We start from the raw sequence: 25,441 nt of genomic DNA, 5'->3' as shown, positions 1-25,441 counted from the left end.
GGATTGGGTCTTTGCCCAAAGCAGCAAAGAAAGCAGTCATTTACACACTTGGGAGTGGCTGAGCCACACCAGACTTATGGTCCAGGAGCCCAGCCCTGGAAGAGATGAAGGGACAAGCGCTAATGGGGATGAGATGGAGGTGCATGGCAGTCAGGCCACTGGTGACTCCAGCCCTTCTTCCTCAAGTCCAGGGAGCCTTTGGGGCTACAGGAACACAGTAGAGGCAGGAACTGTGGTTCATGGAGTAGCCAAAGTGCAGAGACTGGGTTGTGGGGGTGGCAGGGTTGTGGGGTGGCATTATGCAAACCGCACAGAACGGCTACTGCCACAGCCCTGGCCACAGGGTGCACACATGCCTGTGCTCACTGCCAGGTTCCCAGTGCATGGGGCACTGCACACGCTGCCTGTCACAGGCCTGGAGCCAGACACACAGAGGTCACCGCACACGACCCCGCCCCGGGAGCTGCTGACACCTGCAGGAAGAAGACACGTCTTAGCCCCAGACAGATGGTCACTGGCGGCCAGTACCTGGGAATCAAAACCACCTCTTGCTCTGGGCTTCTCCCCTCAGCTTCTACTCCCCTTTCCCTCTCCTGTACACCTTACGATAGTCTAATAGTTAGCCCAAGTCTCCCTAGGCAGCAACAGCAACTTAAGTTATCACCGCCTCCTTCATCTTAGTCTCTGCAAATCATGGCCACCAGCTGGCCTCCTGTTTTGTAGACTAAGTTGTACTGAAATCCAAGCAGACCTATCTTGGCCTAAGGCTGTCACAGCTTTCACCTTATAAGGACAGTACTGAGTAGTTGAGACAAAGACTGCATGACCCACAAGCTTAAACTATTTACTATTTCACCCTTTAGGAAACATTTGCCCTTGGGAACCCAGAGCTCTTATTTCAGAAGCTACAGTGTTATTTTACTTACAGACATTCACGGCACCAACACCCTCACACAACCTGGGGAGAACAAAGAGACCAGTATTAGTCGGGCCAGGCAATACTGAGAAGATCCTTTCACTGGCAAATTCCCCTCTACATGATGCTGATGCAAATCAGATGCAAACAACATGCAAATATGCTCCTGGCTCCTCTCTCCTTGGGAAAGTGAAGAGCCTCACCTGTGCTCCTCGCCTTCCAGCAGGCGCCTGTAGGTGGCGATCTCGATGTCCAGGCCCAGCTTGGAGTTCATCACCTCCTGGTACTCCTTCAGCAGGCAGGCCATGTCCTGCTTGGCCTTCTGCAGAGCACCCTCCAGCTCCGCCAGCTTGCAGCGGGCATCAGTGAGGGCTGCCTCACCCTGCTGTTCAGACTGGGTCACTGCAGCCTCCAGCTTGGTGTTCTGGAAGGAAGGGGAGGGTTACTGAGGTCCTCTGCTTCATTCTCAGAGTAAGAAGTCTTGGCATCAGGACAGAGCTTCCAGGAAAGCTACGTTCCCGGGAATGTTAGCTCAGTGCCTTCTCTTTTGAACATTTCCTGTAACAATCCAGATTCATAGCTTCTTGTGAAAAATCAGAGGATCTGGCCACACTAGATCTCAATTTCCTTCTGGGTTACCTGTCTCCTTTGACTCTGGTTAGCTCTGCCCTTGGTGTTTTCGAACTGGCTCGCAGATCCTTCCCTGGCCTAACCCAGTGTCCTTGCATGAAGCCTGCTGTATTCCTTTACTAGCACTGTTGATGTCTAAGTGAGTGATTGCTGAGTAGAATGCAGGGCCAGAGAGGTCCATGGCTTACTGAAATTGCATGGCCTGCAAGTAGCAGCCCAGCTTTTTTGAACCTTTCAAACCAGAGCTAATTCCTCTATCCTTCAGCCCTTGGGACCAGGAAATCCCTGGTCACCTCATTTTCTCTCACCATCCTCCCCCCTCTCTTTTCAGACAGAATGAGAACATTTCTTATAGCAAGACTCTTTGCTGTTTGCTCCTCTTCCCACACATTGACAAGGAACTGAACTTAAATTCTTTGCTGTTTGCTGACCCCATTCTCTTCCTGCACAGGGCACAGCTGCCCCATACCTGGCACTTGGCATTCTCAATCTCAGCCGTCAGCCTCTGGATCATGCGGTTCAGCTCATTCATTTCCTCCCTGGTGCGGCGCAGGGTCTCCCCATGTCGGATCACTGTGGCCTTGATCTCCTCACACTGGAGAGAAACAGGGGTGCCCATGGGCTGACATTAGACAGTGCTCAACCTGCCCAACCAGCCACACATGGCAGCCCTGACCTGAACCCTGCCTAAGAGCTGTTGGCCCCTCCCTTCCAATCCCACCTTTCCTTCCCATCCCACCTTTTCTAGGAGGCACCTGCTCCTTCTCACTGTCTAGAAGGCAGCTTTCTGGAACAGTTACCTTGCTGCGGTACCAGGACTCAGCCTCAGCCCTGCTGCGGGTGGCGATGTCATCATACTGAGCCTTGATTTCAGCCACAATGCAGTCCATGTTGAGGTCCCTGCTGTTGTCCATCTTGACAATGACTGAGGTGTCTGAGATGTGGGCATGGAGGACACGGATCTCCTGCAGGAGGAGGTGGGCAAGTAGAGGTGCTTTTTAATGTAGAGGCCTACTATCAACTGCATCAACTCGTAGTCTCTGTCTGTTCCTTCCCCTGCTTTACCCCCCCCCACCCAACATGCTCATAGTTGTTCCTTTCTTTTTTTTTTTAATTTAATTTTATTTTATTTGTGAACATACTGTACAGAGGGGTTACAATTACATGGGCAGGATAATGCGTACATTTCTTACCAAGCATTGCAGCCTCCTCCTTTGTTTACCCTTCACATCCCTTCCCAGCCTCCCCCCTCACCCCCCAACCCCAACCCTTCTCCCCCCCCCCATAGTTGTTCCTTTCAACCTTGAGACATCAATGCCATTGGGTTTAGAGTCCCAGGACTGAGAGGAGGAAGTAGAGAAAATTCATGTTTAAGGCCAACTGCCTGATTTCACTCAAGACCTTTAACCTGATCCTTAGAGCCCAGGACCTGGTTTTACCAAGTTGTGATGGGTGTTACTATCATAACCAGACATTCCAGCTTGCCTGCATATGCTCTTTCATTTCCCAAGAACCTGCCTCAGGTCTTTCAACTGCTCTGCACCCCACTCCACCATGGGGTTCACGAGACAAATGGTGATCCCTCCTCCCACTAGTTAACATCCTCCTTGCCACTCTTTGCGCTGTGGCCCCTCACCTCCTCATACAGTCGCCGCAGGAAGTCGAGCTCCTGGGTCAGCGCCTCTGAGTTGGCCTCCATGTCAGACTTGCGCAGGTAGGCACAGTCCACATCCTAAAAGGGGAAGATGGGTGGGAAGCCTCACTAAGAGGCACACATTCGCATGTCTTCCCCTGTGTGTGTGTGGAAGCCATTACATGGGAAACCCTCCTGAAAACCATCCTTAGATGGTCATCCCTGGACCTGATGGCATGGTGTAGGCAATGCTTATTACATAGCTGGTGGGGTCAGGAACAGATATGGGGATATGGGGAGGAAGGAGAATCCTGGGGTTTCCAAGCTCTTCCTTTAGTACCACTGGGATGATTCCTCTAAATCTATACCTGGTACTATCCCCTCAACTCAAGATCCAGTGTGAAATAGGCCCTTCCCTTTCCTTCCCTTCCCTTTTTCTTCTTTCTTTCTTTCTGTTCCCTCTCCCCCCATCTTTCTCTCAATCTTTCTTTCTAGCACTAGAATTCAGACTCAGGGTCTCACACGTGGTAGATAGGTGCTCCACTAGTGTTTCCAACTGTGGCCATCCACAGGGTGCATCCAGTCCCTGGTATTAGTGTGCACACTTCCTCATCTAGTTTTCAGGTGTTCAGTCTATCATTTTCTGCCAAGCACAGGACTGAGAGAGATGGGCAGCTATTGGCCAGATGGATGTGGGAAGACATTGCTCTGCTTGAGGCTGGCAGTGGACTCTGATGCCAGAAGCCACCCTTCTGGGGACAGGGCGAGGTGCAGTGGAGCAGAGTGAGTCTGAATTGCCAAGCGCCCCTGTTTGCCTTTGCCCTAAGTTCTGATCAGAGGATGAGCAACCAAGGGTCACTCACCTTCTTTAGGGCCACAAATTCATTCTCAGCAGTGGCCCTTAGTGCCACTTCCTCTTCATATCTGGGGACAAAGAATACAAAGCTTAGATTTGAAAAGAAATAAAAAATGAATAAAAGCCCAAACACCCTGGGAGCTGGACTTTTTGCAGGCAGTCATAGAATCAAACAGCCTGAACTGGAAGGGGCCTTGCTGTCCCTGTCCCCTGGGCACAGAAACCAACCAAGTCCCCTGAAGTACTTCCTGCCTCTGGGGTTCTCACTGATGACCTTATCAACATCCTTCTGTTTTTGTTTGTTTGTTTTGTTTTTTGCGGGGGTCTAGGGGTCAAAGTCTTTCCCTGGTTCTGTCACCCACCCTTTCCCTTCCTTCCTTTCTTTTCATCCATTCAGGACCTAATTGAGCACCCAAGACCAAAAGATGTTCAATGAAATATTTGATGAATAATGAGATAAACATATGATAAAGTAGCTGGAGCATCTCAGAATTTCCACAGTCTTTAAACTCAAGGCCCAGGAAAGAAATTGCTTCCTGCCCCCAGGGGGTCACGGTCACTGTCTTCTTTCTGCTGGAAAGTTCCTCCTATGCTCTACCCCAAATCTATCTGGCTTTGACTAAGACCCATTTCATTTCTACAAACCTTCCCTCCCCCACAGCACTCACTTCTTCTTGTAGCCCTCCATCACCTCCTGCACATTATTGAGCTCTGCAGCCAGCCTCCCACTGTCGGCCTCCACAAGTTCAGCCTCCCTCCTCAGCGTCTCGATGTAGCCCTCGAACAGAGGCTCCAGGTTGCTCTCGCAGCACTTGCGGTTCTGGTAGAACTGCCACTTGGTCTCCAGCAGCTTGTTCTGCTGCTCCAGGAAGCGCACCTGGGATGAGAGAGGGGGCAGGTCTGTGGGAGAAGCCACCATCCTTCACCCTGCTTATTGAACAGGCAGAAGTAGCAGCAGGAAGGGCTAAGGCCTAATGGGCATCACGGCTCCAATGGGGCTCTCCTAGCTGAAGATGCAGTGGGTGAGCCCTTGGTTCATAGAGGCTTGTTCAGGCCTGAATGAGGGTCTGCCAATTGGGCAAGGATGAGAGGGGAGAGGGAATGGAGGATGGTGATCTTCAGTCCTGGAAAAGCGACTGCAAAGTAGAGTGGCTGAATGGTCAGGGTGGGAAGGACTTTGTAGCTATGAGGACAGACAGATGAGGCTCTGGTCAAAGCTGGAGAGGCTTGAGGTAGAGGGAGATAAAGTCCTAAGGGGCCTACATGTGTATCAGACACTGGCATACATCTCTGGAGCTACTCAAGAGGCTGAGATTCCAGGACCATTGCTGGAAGTCAGCCTGGACAGCTCTTATCCCCAATAAACCACCTAAAAGCCTGAGGAGGAGCTGTGGCTCAAGTGGTAGGGCTCTAGGTGTGAGCAAAAAAAAAAAAAAAGCTAAAGGAGAAGGCCCAAGCCCTGAGTTCAAGCATGCACACACACACACACACACACACACACACACACGCACAGCGGGAAAGAAAGGAATATTAGAGAAACACTGAAGGCATTAGGACCCTGTGAGATTTTTCTCCACCTCTTTTTGCAGGACAGACACAGCCAGGAACATCAGATTTTTCAATGCTACTTAGTATCATGGGGCAAGGACTACCCAATCATCATAGAACAGCTCTTTCTTTCTTTCTTTCTTTCTTTCTTTCTTTCTTTCTTTCTTTCTTTCTTTCTTTCTTTCTTTCTTTCTCTTTCTTTCTTTCTTCTTTCTTTCTTTCTTCCTTTTTCTAAAAAGACCAGCTTGAGGTTCCCTGCTTCCCTCCCTCCGCCCCTCCAGCCCCACATCTCCCCAAGGTGCTGCTTGATCCAGGACACCCACCTTGTCGATGAAGGCAGCAAACCTGCTATTGAGACCCTTGATCTGCTCCTTCTCCTCATGCTTCACGCACTGCGCATTGGGGTCGATCTCCAGGTTGAGGGGCGTCAGGAGGCTCTCGTTGACAGACACGGTGGTGATGCATGGGGGGCTGGGCCCGCAGACGCCCCCTGAGCGGTAGCCGAAGCTGCGCCCATAGGAGCCAGAGCGGAAGCCCCCGCAGACGCTGTGGCTGCTGGAGAGGCCGCGGTAGCAGGAGATGCCGCGGTAGGGGGCGGCGGTGATGCAGCAGCGGCCTGGCCGAGGTCCGCAGGCCGAGGCGCAGCTGAAGGCGCGGGTCCCGCTAGGGGCACCGAGGCGGGAGGAGAAGCAGGTCATGGCTGGCGATGAGGACGGGATAGGCTGGACCCCAAAGCCGGCGCGCTGTGCCTTATATGGCGGCCCCCTCCCCCCTGCCCTGGGGTCCGGGGAGGGAGTTCGCCGCCCAGGCGTTTACGAGCTTGGAGGGCTCGGCCCCAGCGCGCCTGGCGGAGCCTGGGAATCAAAGCGGGCCGGGCTGCCCCCATAAAACAGCGTTGGCCTCCCGCCCTTGCTTTATGGGGCCTGAGAAGCGCCTGGTCAGCTGCCCGGGGCCGGTGCACTGCGGGCGGGGTGGGGTGGGATGGGGGGGGCCTGGCCCACCACACCTGACTTCCACCCAGGGCTCTCCCTGGCTACTACCTGGGGCTCTAGGCCTGCAGGGCCGCCAGCCTGGGCCTCGGTGTGCAGTGCATATCTACACGGTGTGGGCGAGGAGCCTCCCGAGTCGTGGGGGTCATGACCTTGAAGCATAGGCTCACCAGAAGCAGGTATAGTAATGGCACCCACCTGAGTCTCCTTGGAAGGATCTAATGAGATCATGCCACCCCCCCCCCCACCCCACCAAGCATTTAGGCTCTACTTGGCATTTACTAAGAGCTCCACAAATGTTTGCTTGTGTATTTATTTGCTCTGTTTATTCTACTATCGTTAATCTGTCACTCTTCCTGTATCCCTTGGGGCCCAAACTTTCTCTTTTACTCCTTCTGGGAACTCGGCTTCTACCTCCTCTCCTCGTAAGGTTTTCTTCCTTTCCTCTTCCCCCCTACCCCCTCCTTACACCTCACAAGGATTGCTATTCACTCCTGCACAAAGATGAGGGCAGGGAAGGGGCTTATGTTGGTTGATGGAGTGCCAACAGTGTGTCTAGCGCTGTGTGGAAGGCTGGCCTCTTCAAAATTAGCATACATGAGTTATGCAAGAGAGGATTTTCATTGAGATTTCTATACCTGTATACAGTATATTCCAATCAACCCCCTCTCTGTACTTCTCCCTTACTACCTTCCCCCTTTCTAATACAATGTCAACAGATTTCATTGTTTTATTGTGACACTTGCCTTTAACAATCTATTTGGATCATATTCATTCTCCTTCACCCATGTTAACTCATTGTACTCATCTCTGCCAATAGAGATTCTTTCTGCTTTCTCTCTCCCCGCAATGCAGATCAATAGCTTTTGTTATTCCCCTCCTCTGTGGGTATGTATGTGTGTGTGCGTGTATGTATTGTTACTGAGACTTGAACTTGGAACCTGGATGCTGTCCCTTAGCTTTTTTGCTCAAGGCTAGTGTTCAACCACTTGAGCCAAACCTCTATTTCTGAGTGTTTGGTGGATGGTTGGAGATAAGAGTCCCAAGATTTTCTTGCTGATTTCAAACAAGGATCCTCAGAGCTCAGGCTCCTGAGTAGCTAGGATTACAGGAATGCTACTGGTGCCTGGCCATTGAAGTTCTTTATGTTGTTTTTAAATATAGTTGCAGTGGGCTGGGAATATGGCTTAGTGGTAGAGTGTTTGACTAGCATGCATGGAGCCCTGGGTTCAATTTTTCAGTACCACATAAACAGAAAGAGCTGGAAGTGGCACTGTGGCTTAAATGGTAGAGTGCTAGCCTTGAGCAAAAGAAGCTCAGGGACAGTGCCCAAGCCCTAAGTTCAAGACTCAGTACTGGAAAAAAATATATAGTTGCGGTGGATCTCAAAACTATTCCCCTTTATCTTTCCTTTACCCTTTTCCTTCTTAGTTTCTTATTTAGACTCATATTCTATGTTTATCCATATGTACAATTATGTATACAGGTATATATACATATGTTCACCTGAGCACTTTCCCTGTGCTCTTCAGCTCAAGGCAAATGCTCTACCACTTGAGCCATAGTGCAACTTCCAGTCTTCTAGTGGTTTATTGGAGATAAGAGTCTCACGGAGTTTCCTGCCTGGGCTGGCTTTGAACCATGATCTTCAGATCTCAGCCCCCTGAGTAGCTAGGCTTACAGGCGTGAGCCACCGGCGACCGGCTATGTGGAAGGTTTTTTAATATATAATCTCCAATAGCTAACTGCCAGAGCAGTCTTCCTAGTGAGGTTGGTATTATTGTGTCCATTTATCTGACCAGGAAGTTAGCTCAGAGTGTTCCAGTGACTGAAGATCTTATTATCTGAAAGGAAATTCCAGCCCTCCTCCATACTGGTCTCTCCCAGGTCTGTGTCTTTGGGGTCTGAATGAGGCTGAGTATTTTGCATGGGCTTTTTTGGGTTTGGGACTCTCAGAGAAGTCAGCCTGATCCTAAACGTTCCCCTCAATGGATGCCATTATAAAGGAGGCTAATTATGTGCCCATTATTGGCAGAAGAAACTATAGTGTGTACTCAGCAACCTGCATTAAAGAGAAGCTTGCCTGTCACCTTGAGCTTCCTTTGCTTTTAAAAAAGATGAGTTATTGTGCATGCAGCAATTAAATCTTGCAACTGCAAGGTCATCAGGGCCATCCGTGGCTGCAGGCTGCCTAGTACCTCATTTCCGTGGAGTGTCCGATGGCCTCCTTTGCTCTTTTCCACACTCTCCTGGGTTTAATTTCCTTTGATCCAGCCCTGGTCTATTTTGTAGCAGTTTAAGCCCAGCCACAGTTCTCTCTAGAAGACAGAGTTCAACAGCTCATGTCACAGGCTCCCTTCCAAAGCCTCAGCATGGGTCACCAGCTGTGATTATGTGACTAAGGCTTGGCTGTAAGACCATTTCTACTCTATTTTTCCTTTTTTGGTGCTGAGATGGAACCCAGGGACTTCTGCATGCTAAAATCTTGCTCTACCACTGAATCACGCCTGAGCCTTCTTTTTGGAGAATAATAGTGTTGAAAGAATCTTCCCCTGGGTCTCCCCCACTAATGGAGGGAGACTTACCTTATAGGATTTAAATTAGATTTATAGTCACTTATGTGCTTGTGGCTTGGACCCTATCTGGGCATGGGTGAGTAGATGAAGTAGGCTTTCTGTGCTGTCTCAGGCAATGAGGATGTTAATAATCCATCTTCATCTACATGGAAAATAAAGTGCATTAAAAGTCCAAAGAGATGGGACAGCTGCAGGCTGAATTGTGCCACTAAGAACACAACCTAAAGGGGATGAAGTTGAAAGAGTTGGCATGTAGAACTCAGTGGGATCCCAGAACACTAGAATTAATCAGATCCAGTTTCATAAAACCATGCTCTCTGATAGCTCCTTTATTACTCTGGAGATTCAAGGGAGAGAGATGAGAGGAAGCATTAGGCACTGGTGGCTTGTGCCTGTAATCCTAGCCACTCAGGAGGCTGAGATCTTTAGATCTTTAGCCCAATCAGAATACTCCATGAGACTCTTTGTCTCCAATAAACCACTAGAAAGCTAAAAATGAAGCTGTGGTTCAAATGATGCAGTACCAGCCTTGAGCCAGAAAGCTAAGGGATAGCATTCTGGTCCTTAGTTCAAGCTCCAGTATGCACACATACACAACACACACACACACAAAGAAGAGAAAGCATAGGAAAAGGAAGAAGAAAAAGGAGGAGGAGGAGGAAGAGGAGGAGGAGGAGGAAGACATGCAGAAGGAGGAGAAATAGGAGAAAGAGAAGAAGGCAGACTTTTCCCTAAGAGGGCTGCTAGTGACAGGTGCTGGGAAGAGTAGGGTTTTGCCATTCTTTTTTTTTGTCAATCCTGGTACTTGAACTCTGGGGCTGGGTGCTGCCCTAAACTTTTGTGCTCAAGGTTAGTGCTTTACCACTTGAGCCACAGCTCCACTTCTGGCTTTTTGTGGTTAATTGGATGTAAGAGTCTCACAGACTTTTCTGCCCAGGCTGGCTTTGAACTGTGATCCTCAGATCTCAGCCTCCTGAGTAGCTAGGATTACAGGCGTAAGTCACCAGCACGTAGCTTTTTGTAGATACGGGGGTTTGAACTTAGGTCCTCATACTTTCTCAACATGTTCTCTGCCACTTGAGCCAAGCCTGCAGCCCTTGGGCTTTGCCATTCTTAACCAGTAACCAGATCTTCTAGATAGAAAGGGTCTCTGCCCCTTTCATCTGCAGCCACCAGTCTATGGGTGTGGCACTAATGGCCTGCCTTGGTCCTTATATCTCTTCTTGACTTCGAAGAACCAACTTGGGGCACAAAGTACAAATCACCCGAGGGCCTATCAGGAACCAGGTTCACATTATAGTTCACCCCACCCCCTACATAGACTACATGGAGAAGCTTCATACAAAGCTACAAGGGCCTGCAGCACTGGAATCTAGGGACCAGGCCAGGGCTGGATTTTTGGAGAATGAGAACAGAGTTGGGCCAGAGAAAGGTGTGAGGAACAGAAAGAGGGGAGGATGATTCAGGAGGAGGAAATGGAGTAGGCAAAGACAAGCAAATGAAGGAGGTCAGAGCACATGTAGGAGTGGCAATCCCAATCTACTTTGGTAGAAAAACAGGGGATAGATGAAGGCTGGGGAAGGAGCTGGCTGAGGCCAGAGAGTGGGTAAGGAGGGATGTAGGAGTGAATAAAGTGTCGAGCTGAGCACTGAGTGCTGAGAACTGTAGAGAGCTGTGCTAAGAGATGTGAAGGGGAATTCAGAGTGGGGCAGTGCACAGAAAGTGTGTGTGTGTGTGTGTGTGTGTGTGTGAGAGAGAGAGAGAGAGAGAGAGAGAGAGAGAGAGACTTCATTGTGAAACATCTTAACCATCAGTGTACCCATTCTTTAAATACATCTCATCCTCAAGTGTGCCCTTGATTCATCTCAGCTCTGGTACCTCTAGGTGAAATTGTACACATAAGCCTTAGTTTTCTCTGTAACTAGAACTGAGGTGATCAAACCAGCACAAAGATATTGCAAGCAGAGTGAGGTATATGTGAAAAGCAATGCAATACCTGCTGTAAGGTAAATAACCAAAACAATGTAGCAGCTTTTATTTATTATTATTGTTGCTGCTGTTGTTGTTGGTCGTGGGGCTTGAACTTAGGACCTGGGAACTATCCCTGAGCTTTTTTGCCCAAGGCTAATGCTCTGCCACTTTGAGCCATAGCACCACTTCCGATTTTGCTGTTAATTGGAGATAAGAGTCTCATGGACTTTCCTGCTTTGGCTGGGTTTGAACTATGATCCTCACATCTCAGCCTCCTGAATAGTTAGGGTTACAGGCATGAGCCATCAGTGCCCAGCTAACTGCTTTTTATTACTGTTGCTATTTTCTCTCCACTGCCTGTGAGTGGCCCTGAGCACCTGCCCTGGTAACCATCTCAGAGCTCCCAATGGCCTCTGCTGCTCTTACAGGTCTGGGGCTGTGGCCTCCTGCACAAGAATGTTCTCCACTAACCCCTGAGTTCAGGCTCTGTAGGCTGGCCAGGCTCATCATTTATGGGGCAATCTATCTTGAAGGGCATCCAGTCCAACAGAGCCCAGGTAAAGAATAAGTCCATGGTTTTTGGCCAAACTGAGGGGGAGACTGTTTGGTAGGAGACAGGCAGTCTTGAAGGCATGGAGGTGGGCAGCTTGGAGACCCAGCTATTTGGAGCTTTCAAGCCAGTTGCTTACACGTGATCACCAAGTTCATGAGGCTTGCAGGAGGAAGAGCTGAACAAATAACTGTTTGGTTGTGTGGCTGATTTTCCTAAGAGTGAATATATATCCTCCAGGCCATGTCAGGGGCCAAATGTTCCAGATGACCTTGGATTTGAACTTGGACCTTATTAGGCTCTGCCTGAGGGAGTCTCTGGTAGCCTGTGTTTCTCAAAAGTGCCAGGGTGCTTTTCCCAGAATGAAGATGGCTATTTTTGTCTTTGGTCATAGATAGCCTAAACTGAGTGACAGAAAGGTTATGACACCCCCCAAAGGGAGCATGATAACCCAGCTGCCCTTCTACTCCTTACTTACCTCACAAAATACAGTTCATAGGCATTGGCTGAGCTTGACTTGCTAAGTACACTCAGAAGAATTCTGCCAAGGTTTCAGAAGACAAGACAGCAGACATACTAAAATGTCACCTAAGAGCCTCTCCCCATCTCATTGTGAACTTCTTAGGATTACAACTCCATCTCTCTGTCATCCATCCATCCTCCATCTTCCATCCCTTAACTACTTCTGGGAACTAATTCTGTTCCATTATTGTGTTAGATGCTGAGGATACAAAGATTACAAAACTCTCCATGTGACTCCACGGTTCATAATCACCACTTCCCTGGATCTAGGCTCAGGAAAATTAGTTTATTATATTACATGGTTAATAAGAGCAAAATCTTTCAATATGTAACATCTGCTCAAGTTAGAGGACACCGAAACGAGTGGAGAGTGATGTTTCAGATATCCTGGGAGAGGGATCTGACACACCAGATTGGCTGTTACTAATAAGTCACTGAATAGTTTCTCTTGTTCCAAATCTCTTTCCTTTTGTGCAGGACCCCAGCCCAGAATGTGGTCACAACCAAGCAGGTAAGTGGTAAGCATGGGAACACTTGGTCTGGGAACCTGGCTGGTTCCCATGTCAGGCCATTTTTCTCTGTCCCACTAGATCCATGGGGAAAGAATTCTTTAGAACTACCTTCAGGGAAAGGCTCAAAGAGATGGAAGAATGCATCAAGGTCACATAGTTTTGTCCTGCTGGAGTTAAAGGGAGAGTGAATTTCTCTGACCCCCAACTTCTGTACCTATTCCTTTAACTTGCTGTGCAGGGCTAAGAATGGGAATGGGAAAATGGTGAGTAGGAACTCAACAGTCTTTTTGTGTTTCCAGGAGTTAACTGTGCCTATGTAGGCAAGGGAGACCTGAGACCAATGCCCACAGCCTGTGGACATTAGCTTTCCTTGTATGAGCAGAAAAGCACTGTACTAGTCCTGGGACTTGAACTCAGGGCCTGGACACTGTCCCTGAGTTTTGTTTTTTTTCTCAAGGCTAGTGTTCTACCACTTGAGCTACAGCTCCACTTCTGACTTTTTGCTTGTTCATTACATAAGAGTCTCGGGGACTTTCCTGTCTGGGCTGGCTCCAAATCATGATCCTCAGATCTCCACCTCCAGAGTAGCTAGAATTAATAGTAGGCATGAACCACCAGTGCCCAGTTGGCATATATGATCTTAATGAGAAAACAAGTGAGAATTATAGAAAAATAATAAAGTAGAAATTCTAGCAATAAAAATTATAATAATGAAACATTTAAAGAATGGATTTACATAGTAGATTAAAGGTGTCAGAGACAGGTGTTTTGAGAGCCTCCAGGTGAACTTGGTTCCATTGTACCTGACTGAGTGTTCACAGTCTTCCTTATATGGAATGTTTCCTTTATCCGGCAGAAGTCTTATGACTAGCTGTCTAACCTGTTACTGGGGGGCCCTCACACTGAAAACCTGTTTGCAGTTGCTCTTGCGGCTTTTTGTCTGACTCATGTCCAGTTTATCTGTGCCTGACCGTCACTGTGGTACGGTGAGCCTATCCTTGTGCTCTCCCCTGGTGTGTGTGTGTGTGTGTGTGTGTGTGTGTGTGTGTGTGCGCACATGTGTGTGTATGCATGTGAGCATGCATATGTACATGGCCTGGAAGCAATCCTTGGTTCTTCTGATGAAATAATACAGTAGGAAATAAATTCTAAGATTTATTGATTTATTATGCACAGGCTCGAGCAGATAATAAGTAAGTAAGTAGTCTTCATTCTTTGGGTGTGTGAGATGGAAATAAAATTGGGGAGATGGAAGGAGGGGGGGAAGGAGGAAGTAGCTAGAAGTTTATGTAAGGGAATGAGGTGTGGGTTGCTTTCCCATGTCAAATGCTTGAATAGTCCATCCGAAGGCAGTGATGGGAGCCCAGTCTGAGAGATGTCTCCAAGTTCTTGTCTTCCCCTAGGCTGGATCTTTGGAGGTGGGGCTTTACTTCTAATGGCCTGACAGCTACCTTTGCTCTGCTCTTCCCATTACAATACAGCCAGGAATCTTGAAGACAGATGCATAGAAATTTTCCAGTCCAAAGAATAGGAAAAAATACTGAAGAAAAAAATAGCACATCAAAGACTTATGAGAGGGCTGGGAAGGTGGCTCAGTGGTAGAGCGCTTGCCTTGCATGCATGAGGCCCTGGGTTTGATTCCTCAGCACCATATAAGCAGAAAAAAAAAGCCGAAAGTGGTGCTGTGGCCCAAGTGGTAGAATGCTAGCCTTGAGCTGAAGAGTTGAGGGACAGCGCCCAGGCCCAGAGTTCAGGCCCCACGACTGGACCCCTGCCCCCCCCCCAAAAAAAGACTTATGAGAAAATTTTTATTAATCTAGCATATATACAATTAAATGTTGTCATGGAAGCATAAAACTAGTGTGATTCTATTGCACAGAGATTGAAGTAGGCAAAATTAGACACTGGTTTAGAGATCTATGCATGACAAAACATAAAGGCAAGAGAATGTTTAGTATAAGAAACTAAGATAGTGGTTACTTGGAGATGGAAGGGCTAAGAAATATATGGTGGTGGGATCAGCAAGGGACCCCATGGAGCTTTGAAATTACCACTGGGAACACAAAGATTTAGTGTGTGTGTGTGTGTGTGTGTGTGTGTGTGTGTGTGTGTGTGTGTGTGTGTGTGTGCCAATACTGGGGCATGAATTCAGGGCCTGAGCATTGTCTTTAGGATTTTTACTCAAGGCTATTGCTCTACCACTTGAGCCAGCTTTTGGTGGCCAATTGGAGATCTCATAGATTTTTTTTTTTGGCACGAGATGCATTTAAACCATGATACTCAGGTCGCAGATCTTTCATAAGTATGATTATAGGTATGACCCACTGCCTCCTGGCTAAAGAAATTATTATTGTTATTTCAATCATTAAGTGTATGCTATAGATGCTCTTTTGCATGCATAAGAAATTAATAAAACCAAAGGCTAATGCTGATGGCAGCTTCTGTTCGCTAGTCCCTGCTCACTCCTCTAACACTAAAGCCTTACCTCAGCTTTCATACTGACTGGGAGATGATCTCCCTAGCCCATTTCTCATTCTCCAGTCCATCACCCAGGATGCTTTTCCTCAATGATCTTTCACAGCAAGCCATTTTTCTGCTCAAGCATATGCTGTGTCTCCCCATTGCCCCACCATAAGCCCAAACTCTGGCCTGAAAAAATCTTCCCCTTCTTCCCCTTGTCTTCACTTTCCCGTGTCAGCCCATACACTTCTGTCTTCCCCTCTGGGTTCACGGTATTGCTTTACGCCTTTCCTGTTCTCCAATCGGAACATTACAGCTGTAATTAGGTGAGGTCACAAAGCCCCCAGAAAGGAGAGGCTTTAGAAGCGAGAATTCTGGGAGCATTTTGGGCTCGAGTTGGGCTTGAAGGAGGCTATAGCTTCTTTCATCATGGTGAGAGTTGGCCACCTTTGGTCACCCAGGGGTGAGGGGACTTGGGTCCTACCCAGATCTGCTGAATGGATCCCTCTAAGAGTCTGCTTGGCCTCAGCTCCTGAGAGTTACCTATAGAGGCAGGAGGTCTACTGACATCATCTCACCCCTGAGGATAGCAGTTGCCATTCGTGGCTTTGAGCTTGGAGATGGACTGGCATTGGATCCATCCCTGGGTTCCTACTCATAATATTAATCAAGGGTGTTTCCTCATATTCCTGGTGGCTTAGGGGTAGGGTCAGGGTGGTACTTGGATTTGAACTCAGGGCTTTTCACTTGCCTGACAGGTGTTCTACCACTTGAACCACACCCTAGCTTTTTTTTTTTTTTTTGCTTTAGTTATTTTTCAGCTAGGGTCTTGCATTTTTTTTTTTTTTTGGGTCTGGTGATTGCCTTGGATCTTGATCCTCTGACTTATACACCTGCATAGCTGGAATCACAGATACTTGCCATTATGCTCAGCTTTGTGGTTGAGATGGGTTCTTGCTTTTAGTCCAGGTTGACCTCAAACTGTAATCTTAAGAACCCCTGTTCCCAGAATAGATGAGATTATAGGCGCAAGCCACCATATCTAGCTCCACTGGATTTTATTAAATGCTTTTTGTACAACTCCAGTCACCACCTAGAGCTGATCTCATAGAGACTAAATGATGCTGTTCCTGGGACAACCCTTTCTGTGGCCTCAGTGCTAAAGATCCCTTTAGCAGATGGTTGCCTGGTGAGTTTGACTGCAGGCTCCCTTTTGGCTTGTTCAGGCCTGGCTGGCCAAGTACATTACATCCTCCCCAATAACTCTGGGAGACAGGAAAGATCACATTTCACACATGGAGAAAAGAATGCTCAGAAAAGCAAGATGACCTGCCTGGGACAGCAGGTAGCTGGGGTGGTCACTGAAACTGCTTTTGATCTTCTCTCCCTGCCCACTTCTATGTTCTGTTGCTGTGGTCCCAGTGTGAGGAGATAAAGTCAACCATGCAGAAACACAGGCAGAGCCTGAGACACGGCAAGGAGGATCTGAACAGGCTTAACCAGGCCATCCAGCAGCTGACAGTAGAGAAGGATGGGGCTAAGACTCAGGTGAGCTCAGGAATGTGGCTACTGTGTAGCTCATGTGTATCTGTATTTAAGATTTTATGTGAGAGTAAGTAACTAACATGTATGCGTATATACATGACTATGTATGCTTGCTTGTGTTATCTTTTAAATATCAAAGATTTTTTTTGCTAGTACTGGGGCTTGAACTCAGAGTCTGGGTGCTGTTTCTTAGCTGTGTTTGCTCTAGGCTGATGCTCTACCACTTGAGCCATACCTCTATTTCATGTTTTTTGGTTAGTACTTAGTTAGAGATGAGTCTCATGGACGTTTTTTTTGCCTGGACTGGCTTCGGACTGTCATCCTCAGATCTCAGCCTCCTGAGTAGTTAGGATTATATGCCTAAGCCACCACCACTTATTTATTTTTCTTTAAGTCTGTATTAATTTTGAGCCCTGCAGGCATTTGTGTTTGTGACTCAGGCTTCTGGCTGCAGAAGGAGAGGATTCTTATGGACAGTCTCTTCCTCTCGCATCATCTATTATCCCTGGAGACCCCTGTGGTTTATTCCTCACATCCCTTTCCGCTCTCACCTTTCAATTATCTCAGACTTAAGGGCCATTCCTTAGATGGAGGAGCTCCTGGCTAGGAGTGATGACTTTTTTGAGAGGGACAGGCTGGTTGAGTGTGGCCGAGTAGCCACACCGAGTAGGTGGGCCCATGGTGGCTCAGTGTCTCATCCGCCACAGCTTTGCTGATTGTCCACATAGCAGGCCTACCTCACTGAGATAACTGTTTACTATTACTATTATTCCTCAAGATCACCCACTCTAGAGTCTTATAGTGGTGATACTTCCTGCTTATTTCCATATGAAATACTAGCCCCAGATGTACATTGTTAAGGAGCATTAGATAACTTCCCTAAACCTTGCTCCTATGGCAGGTGTCACCATGCTAGACACAAAGGGCTGTTCCTCAGCCATTCCAGGTAGCAAAGAGCAGATAGATTCTTTCAGCCTGAGGTTTACATGTGCACACACACACACACACACACACACACACACACACACACACACACACACACACATGTTTCAGAACAGGCCTGCTCAATCCATTTCCAAACCCTTTTTTGGCCTACCTGGCCTCTGGGAAAGGTCTAGATCCTTGAGGGAAAGGAGCGAAGGCCAAAGATACTCTTCTGTCCTCGCTCTTTCCTTCACTCCCAGATCTGTGAACTAGAGAAAAACAAGGACCTGGTGGCTCTCCAGGAGGAGAGGGCTTCAGGCAGTGCTAAGGGCAAGCTGGCTTGGCTGGAGGCTGCCCTGCAGAAGGCCAAGCAAGACATGGCAAGACAGCTGCGCGAGTACCAGGAGTTGATGGTTGTCAAGCTGGGCCTGGACTTTGAGATTGCCACCTACCGCAAGCTGCTGGAGGGTGAGGAGAACAGGTGAGAGGTGGAAAGTGGTCCTGATGGCTGGGTGAGAAGTGTGGGGTAGCAGGTAAGGGGCTAGGAGAGATAACCTAGGAGTCCAAGCTCTCTTTCAGCCACATTCCTACCATCTTGCAGATCTTTGAACACAAAAAAGGCCTAATTAATGGGCAACTGGGGTAGGGAGAGTCACCAAGCCACCATCCCCACTATCAGACAGCAGGGATAAGGTTGCCTTTGAGACAGCTCAGAGACCAAGGGTCTAGCCAGTGGGAATAAGGTCCCCCAATGTGACATGGGGTCCCAAGCCCTGGGGAAGCCAATGTGTTTGAATTTTCCCTGCAGACAACAGTGGGATCAAAGAGCTACCAGGGAGCTGGGTACACCAGGTGGGAAGGAGAGGGCTGGATGCCCACCCTGTGGCAGGTGCATTGTATTTGTTACCTCCTTTAGTTATTCTGAAGCCTGGGAGGGAGGAACCCTTCAGCTCATGTTATAGATGAGGAAACTTAAGTCACCAGGTGGATAAATGACCAAGGACACATGGATAGAGAATGATGGGACGGGGCTTGGACAATATTCTTCATTTAATTGAGCCATCTTTTCTATGGTCTCCTTTAAAAGTTGCAAATACTCTCTCCCCTCTTTGCCTCCCAGGTTTAAGTTAAGCCAAAGAAAGGATGGATCTTTTGCTTTCAAAAAGGCAACACTCAGGAAAAGAATTTGGAGATGTAGAAAGGGGGAATCAAAAAGAGCCAACAAGCCAGGTCTTGGTGGCTCACTCATGTAATCCTAGCTACATGAGAGGCTGAGATCCCAAACACACAGTTCAAAGCTAGCCCAATTAGAAAAGTCCATGAAACTCTTATCTCCAATGAATCACCAAAAAACCAGAAGCGGAGCTGTGGCTTAAGTGGTAGAGTGTCAGCCTTCAGTGGAAAAGCTCAGGGACTGTGCTCCGGCCCTGAGTTCAAGCCCAGTATTGGCAAACACACACACACACACACACACACACACACACACACACACGAGCACACACTCAGAGAGTCATTTTTTTTTCTTTTTCTCTTTTTTTATTGTGAAAATACTGTACAGAGGGGTTACAATTACATGAGCAAGGTAATGAGTACATTTCTTTTTTTGGGGGGGTGGTCTGGTCGTGGGGCCTGGACTCTTGACCTGGGTGCTATCCCTCAGCTCTTCAGCTCGAGGCTAGTACTCTACCACTTGAGCCACAGCGCCACTTCCGGCTTTTTTTTCTGCTTATGTGGTGCTGAGGAATCAAACCCCAGGACCTTAAGCATGCAAGGTGAGTGCTCTACCACTGAGCCACCTTCCTAGCCCCAATGAGTACATTTCTTATCAAGCATTGTTGCCTCCTCCTAAAAATATGAATTTGCATGTCATCCTTGTGCAGGGGCCATGCTAATCTTCTCTGTATCGTTCCAATTTTAGTATATGTGCTGCCAAAGCGAGCATTCAGAAGAGTCATTTTGAGGCATTTTGAATCAAGGCAGGAGAGACACTGAGTTTAAAGCTCTGGAAGGAGTTTAACTAAACAACAACAACAAAAACAAACAACACACACACACCCCAACCCCTGGGAATCAGGGAAACCCATAAGTGTATTGTAAAATGAAGAACATCAAACTTAATAGGTAGATTCACTCACTTGTTTGCTTCTTCTCCTAGCAGGCTTGGCCGGAGATTTGAGGCAGGGGATGTGGGTAAGTACTAGGGACACAATTTAGGTAGAGGCCAGCTTTTATCTCATCGCCTCTTTTCCCCAGGCATCCTCCTGAGAAGGGAGATGTGTGTCTGTGGTTGCTGGCTTTGTGCAGCTTGCATGGTGGGGTTGGGTGTGAGATGTAGGTACAGGGTGTTTCTTTTCTTGGGAGTGCGTGTGTCTATCTGTCTGTCATGATCTTTGAAGGAGTGTAATCTGTCTACAGGTGGGAGTGTCTGTAGATCCGGTCCCTTGCATTATGCCATTGTCAAGTTTCCTGGGTGGAGTTGAGGGGGGAAGGAGGGCTTCCTGCTCATCCTCCCTATTCTCTGTCTAGTCCTGGGCAGCCCTCCTGAATGCCTGCCCAGCTCAGCCTCGGGTGCCACCTGCCTGCTGGTGCCCACAGTGGGTTCGAGTGCCCTGAACACGAGCGCCCCCAGCCGCGGCTGCGCGCTCTGCGGCTGCCCGGGCTGTGTGGCGGGCTTAGGCTGCAGTGGATTCCGGGGATGCTGAACTCTTCCCGCTGCACTCTGGAGAAGACTGAAGAAGCTGGCTTCTGTTCCAAAGACTTGTGCTTCCTGTCTCATCCGCCCTCTGGACCCCTATACTGACCTTCACCTCACCACCTCACCTCTCCCTCTTGCCCCCACCGCAGTGGGAGATAGCTAAGGGCACCCTGAGCCAGCACCCCACCCCCCCCACCCCTGCACCCCCCACCCCTGCACCCCCCTCGTTTCCAAGGATCCCTCCCTTGCAATAAAGAGTTCTATCTACAGTAACCTAGCTGCCAGACTGCTTGAAACCTAACTTCAGACCAGCTCAGCAGAAACCAGGATGGCCTATTGGGGGACAAAGAAGGCAACAGTAACAGGGAAACGCCCCCAGGGATGTGTGGGTCCCTGTCGTCTTAAGGTTTTGGTGACTGCTTAGTGTAGAACTAGGATCTTTAGGATGGGGAGAGTGCGGCCTTGGGTCTCCAGCCAGCTCTTCTGGCAGATTACCAAGATCCATATTCTCTCATCCACAATAATAATGGCAATAATAATTTATTAGAATAAATTATAATAATAATTTTTCAGGGCTCATCCTGAAACTTGAACTCAAGGCCTACGCCCTGGGTTTTTGTGTTTGTTTGTCTTGTTCTTGTTGTTGTTTTGCTCAAGGCTAGCGTTTTCTACCACCTGAGCCATAGCTTCACTTCCAGGTTTTTTCTGGGGGGGGAGGGATAGGGGGTGAGTAGTTGGAGATAAGAGTCTCAAGGACTTTCCTGTGTTGGCTTTGAACTACAGTCCTCAGGATCTCAGCCTTCTGAGTTGCTAGGATTACTAGGACAAGCTACCTGTACTTGGCTATTGCTAAATAATAATAATAATAATAATGTATTATTATTGCTATACTGAGGTTTGAACTCAGGGCTAAGAAGGCGCTCCACTGCTTGAGACATGCTTCCTGCCCTCTTTGCTGTAGTTTTTTTTTTTTTTTTTTTTTTGTCAGTCATGAGGCCTGGGCACTGTCCCTCAGCTCTTCAGCTCAAGGCAAGCGCTCTACCACTTGAGACACAGCACCACTTGTGGTTTTCTGGTTATTTTTAAGATAGGATCACTGTTTGCCCAAGCAGGCCTAGACTTCTATACTCCTGTTTTGCTCTCCTGCTTGGGATGGCAAATGCTCCCCCTGAGCCTAGCTATTGTTTGAGATGGGGGTCTTGTAACTTTTGGCTTTAAATCTCCAATCTCCTGATCTGTGCCTCCCAAGTAGCTAGGAATCCAGGTATGAGCCACCAGCAACCAGCTCCAAATAGTTCTTGAATCACATCCTGGTGTCCTACTTAGGAGGTAATTCTTGGTGCAGGAGAAAACGTAGTCACAGTGTGCAAGAGATTGTAAACTGGCTCTTTGGAGATGACTTCCTGTGTATGCATGTGGGGGGGAGGGGAGGTTGAGGATGGAGGGAAGCTGGCCACAGCAAGGAAATAAATCAGAAAGATGAGAGCACCGAGGCCACGCTCTAGACCTACACCTCTTGCAGGTTGGGCCAAATTTTCACAAGGAAACTGGACTTTGGGACAGAGGGTTAGGACAGTCTGGGTGGTGTGACTCTTCCTTTTCTGGAATAGTCACACCTAAGCTGGAGAACAGCTTCAGCTTCTTGAGCTGACATTCTTTTCTGTTGCAGCAAGGATTATGTCAGTCATCAGTGTGTGTTGGGAACAATAGTTCCTGCTTTCTGTGCCCCAGGGTGGGGCTAATTAGCATCAAGAGCCAAAGGGCCTGGCTTTACCTTTTAAGGCACTCTAGTGCCAGGGTGTCTACTGTTTTCCTCTTCCCCTGCCTGGAGCACAGGTATCCCACAGGCCCCCTTCCTGAACAAACACAATAGTCTCATGCAAAAGGAATGGGACTGAAACCTGACTGGCTGGGAGCCACCTGCCTAAAGAAGGGGTCTAACACAAGTCCCACGGGGCTCCTTTCAGCCCTATGGGGACAGCATGGACCTAACCCAGTGGTACAGACAAGTTTTTTTTTGCCAACATTCCCAGTATCTAATAGCTGCCCTAAAGCAGAGCTTCCCCTTCTTACCAGGTTCTGGAATCCAGCTCTGTGTTCCTTGCCAGATGATGAAATTCTAGGGTTTTCAAGCCCAGCATTTCCAGCTCCTTATCTGTCATCCAAGGACCTTTGTTGAGAAGCGCAGGCAGGATTTATGGCGGGATTTCTGCAGTTGAATCAACTGCATCATGGAGGTCTGACTGCCTATGGGTTCTCTTTCCCAACCCCAAACCAAGACTTGCCTGGTGCCATTCCAGGTTATCTCAAGGGCTTCAGGGCTCAGTTGGAGTCTCTTTCTGGGTCAGGAAGGTATGGGTCACTGGCAATTTTTGTGGTTTGGGACCCATTCTCTTGAGAGGCTCCCCAGAGCCACAAGCCACATTCCAGCCTGGGGTGGGATGGAGGAGGCATCTGGTGCTTTGTGGATCACTCACAAGCCCATTTATAGGGTGCCAGCAGAAGCGACTTCAGCTCAGTTCAGTCATAAAGGACCATCCACAGGGGCTCAGCCTTCTGCCGGCTCCAGGTGCCTGTCACACCACATCACTCCTTAGCACTCACGCATGCCCAATGCCAACTCGGCTGGACTGGTTTCTTTAAAATGATTTTATTGTTACTATTGCACAGAGAGGCTACCATTTCATAAGTTATGTCATGAATACATTTTCTTTTTGACCATGTCTCATCTTCTTTTACTTCCTCCCCACAATGGACTCACTTCTTGAGCTGAGCCTCACAAGAACAGTGAACATCTCATTTTTCTTCACATAGGGATGCAAATGACTTAAGGATTTCTGGTTGATGTGTCTGCCTTTTCCCCCACCATTAGCAGGTCTTACTCTACAAAATGCCTCAGAAGTCTCTATGTATGTATGTATGTATGTATCTATCTATCTATCTGTAGTGGCACTGGGAGGTCAAATCCATGCATGAAAACCATATAGTCACTGAGCTACATCCCCGGCCTTTGAGGCATTTTAAACACTTTTAAAGAAAACCACACAAAGCCTGAGGTCAATTGAACTTCCCCTGTCCCAGTTAGAGCTAGACTGACAGCAAGCAGGACAAATAGGGAGGGAAGCCCAAGGGTTAGAGCTACAAGGACTCTATAACCATGGCTCCCCAGAATGACACTCAGCAGCATTGATCCATGACCCCTTCCACTTAATTGAGTCTCTGCCTGTGACCCTCCTGTTACCAGCACATATGGGCACACTCAGGTTTCCACAAATCCTCCCTCTTCAGCAAACCTGCACATGAACACACCCATCCCATGTATAGACACACTTATGGTCACCCATGTCTAATCCCCTGTGTAGCTGGGAGGTGTATGCGTATCCGAATGCAGTCTGACAACTGTGGTTGTACACAGCTACTGCAACAGAGCCATGAAGATTACAGAAGCATACATACAGCATGGGATCTGCTCTCTTCCTCTTCTAAAGAATGGTACAGCTTTCAGATCCAGGCCTCAGTGGCTCCTGTCTGTAATTCTAGGTACTCAGAAGGCTGACATCTGAGGGTCATGGTTCAAAGCCAGCTCAGGCAGGAAAGTCCATGAGACTCATATCTTCAATTAGCCAGCAAAAAGCTGGAAGTAGAGGTGTGGTTCACGTGGTAGAATGCCAATTGAGAGCGCAAGGACCTGAGTTCAAGCCCCAGGAGGACAAAAAAATAACATCATGATATGGCTTTCAGATGGTAAGAGACTTTAGGATTTTATTAGTGAATATACTGAAGCCCAGAGAGAGGAGGTGACTTGTAAAATCTTCCACAGGGTTTCCATTTTCAGCCTCCTCCTGCTGACTGAATCTTGTTCAGAGAGAGAAGCTTAAGGGAAATAAAGTTGTGGAGCTAGAGTAGGGAGGAGGAGGAAAAGAGTCAAAGTTCAGAGAAGCCAGGTAGGCACCAGTGGCTCATGCTTGTAATCCTAGCTACCTAGAAGGCTAAGATCTGAAGATTGCAATTCGAAGCCAGCCCTGGCAGTAAAGTACTTGAGACTCTCCAATAAAGTACTCAGAAAAAGCCGGAAGTGGCACTGTGGCTCAAGTGGTGGAGCGCTAGCCTTGAGCACAGAGAGGCTCAGGAACAGAGCCCAGGCCCTGACCTCAAGCCCCAGGACTGGCTGAAAACAAACAAAAAGCTTCAGAGAAGATGAGAGTGTGAGCCAGTAGGTCACAGAGGCCTAGCTAGGCTGATGACATAGAGAACAGTGACACACAGGGAGGGGCTAGCTGGTAGAGATGGGAGTCCCTGGGTTCTGGATCTGTAGCTGGCTTCTGAGCCAAGGCAGAATGGAGAGATGCAGCTGGGGTGTGAGCCTTAGGACTAGACTCCTGACACAGGCCCTGCTTCTTTCTGAGCTGGGTAGTGTCACAGCACACAGAACACCCACACATTCTGTGGCTTTCTAGGGCTCTGTCCTGAACAGAATCCCATCACAGATAGCCAGGGACCTTGGTTTGAGTTCACCTCTAAGAAGGAAGAAGCTGTGGCTTCAGACCATTCTCTTCTGGGCTTTTGGGGTCCCTGAATCAAACTATGGTTTCTGTTGCCCTGAGACCTGAGACTGGAAGTTTAGAAATTCACCTGCAGTAGTGATCTCTATTTAGGAACTCAACTTGATCCTCACTGCAGGTGGGCTATCCCCACTCCACTTGTCAGATTCTCATCCAGGTCCTGTGTATACTTCCCTGTATCAGGGCAAGTGGGGGCTCCATGGCCTTTCAGACAGACACCTCTATCTCCTTGCAATCTCTGATCAGGACTATGAGTGTAGCTAGAGGCTGGCCATGGCCCTCAGCCCTGGACATGTACATCCCACTTTACATTCTGCAAAAGTGGAATGAATGCAAATGATAAATGCACTGCCTAGGGATTACACATAGATGAAATTGCTTAGTCCTCCCTCTGAACCTGAGGTAGGGGTTCTTTTTCCAGCATTTTTTGGTCTCATCATTTTTACCTAGGAATAGGCAAAGCAGTTTAGATCTAGAGTCTGTGCTTACCTCTGTTACATCAACACCTTGCTGTGTGCTATTTCTGTCCTTGATGTAATGTTTCAGCTCTGG

General features: G+C 48.2%; 2 protein-coding genes and 1 pseudogene across 2 annotated transcripts; 1 reads left to right on the top strand and 2 right to left on the bottom strand.

The window, feature by feature from the left end:
• Nucleotides 1–297: 297 nt before the first annotated feature.
• On the bottom strand, nt 298–6,281 carry LOC122098392 (keratin, type II cuticular Hb1-like). The gene is made up of 9 exons (XM_042668797.1): nt 5,907–6,281; nt 4,704–4,912; nt 4,043–4,103; nt 3,183–3,278; nt 2,347–2,511; nt 2,016–2,141; nt 1,120–1,340; nt 927–958; nt 298–473 (listed from the first exon to the last, which is right to left on the bottom strand). The coding sequence occupies exons 1-9, from the start codon at nt 6,279–6,281 to the stop codon at nt 298–300; spliced, it is 1,461 nt and encodes a 486-aa protein (XP_042524731.1).
• A 5,470-nt stretch (nt 6,282–11,751) lies between these two features.
• LOC122098391 (keratin, type II cuticular Hb1-like) lies at nt 11,752–20,432 on the top strand. Its single transcript, XM_042668796.1, has 5 exons — nt 11,752–11,810; nt 12,669–12,702; nt 16,586–16,711; nt 17,893–18,113; nt 20,228–20,432. The coding sequence occupies exons 1-5, from the start codon at nt 11,752–11,754 to the stop codon at nt 20,430–20,432; spliced, it is 645 nt and encodes a 214-aa protein (XP_042524730.1).
• LOC122098420 lies at nt 19,480–19,574 on the bottom strand (annotated as a pseudogene).
• Nucleotides 20,433–25,441: the final 5,009 nt, after the last annotated feature.

The sequence above is a fragment of the Dipodomys spectabilis genome, unplaced genomic scaffold (assembly GCF_019054845.1).
Source record: "Dipodomys spectabilis isolate Male_0828 unplaced genomic scaffold, ASM1905484v1 ptg000477l, whole genome shotgun sequence".
NCBI classification, from domain to species: Eukaryota; Metazoa; Chordata; class Mammalia; order Rodentia; family Heteromyidae; genus Dipodomys; species Dipodomys spectabilis.
Note: the sequence above shows the minus strand (reverse complement) of the source record. Positions and strands in the feature narration are given on the sequence as shown.

What these genes read in the sequence shown, in the direction of transcription:
- LOC122098392 (XM_042668797.1), bottom strand. Translation starts at nt 6,281, where the DNA reads ATGACCTGCTTCTCCTCCCGCCTCGGTGCCCCTAGCGGGACCCGCGCC. An exon ending in AATTTGTGGCCCTAAAGAAG is followed by an intron (nt 3,279 to 4,042) that starts GTGAGTGACCCT and finishes TTCCCCTTTTAG; the next exon opens with GATGTGGACTGTGCCTACCT. An exon ending in TGCGGCGACTGTATGAGGAG is followed by an intron (nt 2,512 to 3,182) that starts GTGAGGGGCCAC and finishes CTCCTCCTGCAG; the next exon opens with GAGATCCGTGTCCTCCATGC.
- LOC122098391 (XM_042668796.1), top strand. Translation starts at nt 11,752, where the DNA reads ATGGAGGTGGGCAGCTTGGAGACCCAGCTATTTGGAGCTTTCAAGCCA. An exon ending in TTCAAGCCAGTTGCTTACAC is followed by an intron (nt 11,811 to 12,668) that starts GTGATCACCAAG and finishes CCTTTTGTGCAG; the next exon opens with GACCCCAGCCCAGAATGTGG. An exon ending in AGGATGGGGCTAAGACTCAG is followed by an intron (nt 16,712 to 17,892) that starts GTGAGCTCAGGA and finishes CTTCACTCCCAG; the next exon opens with ATCTGTGAACTAGAGAAAAA.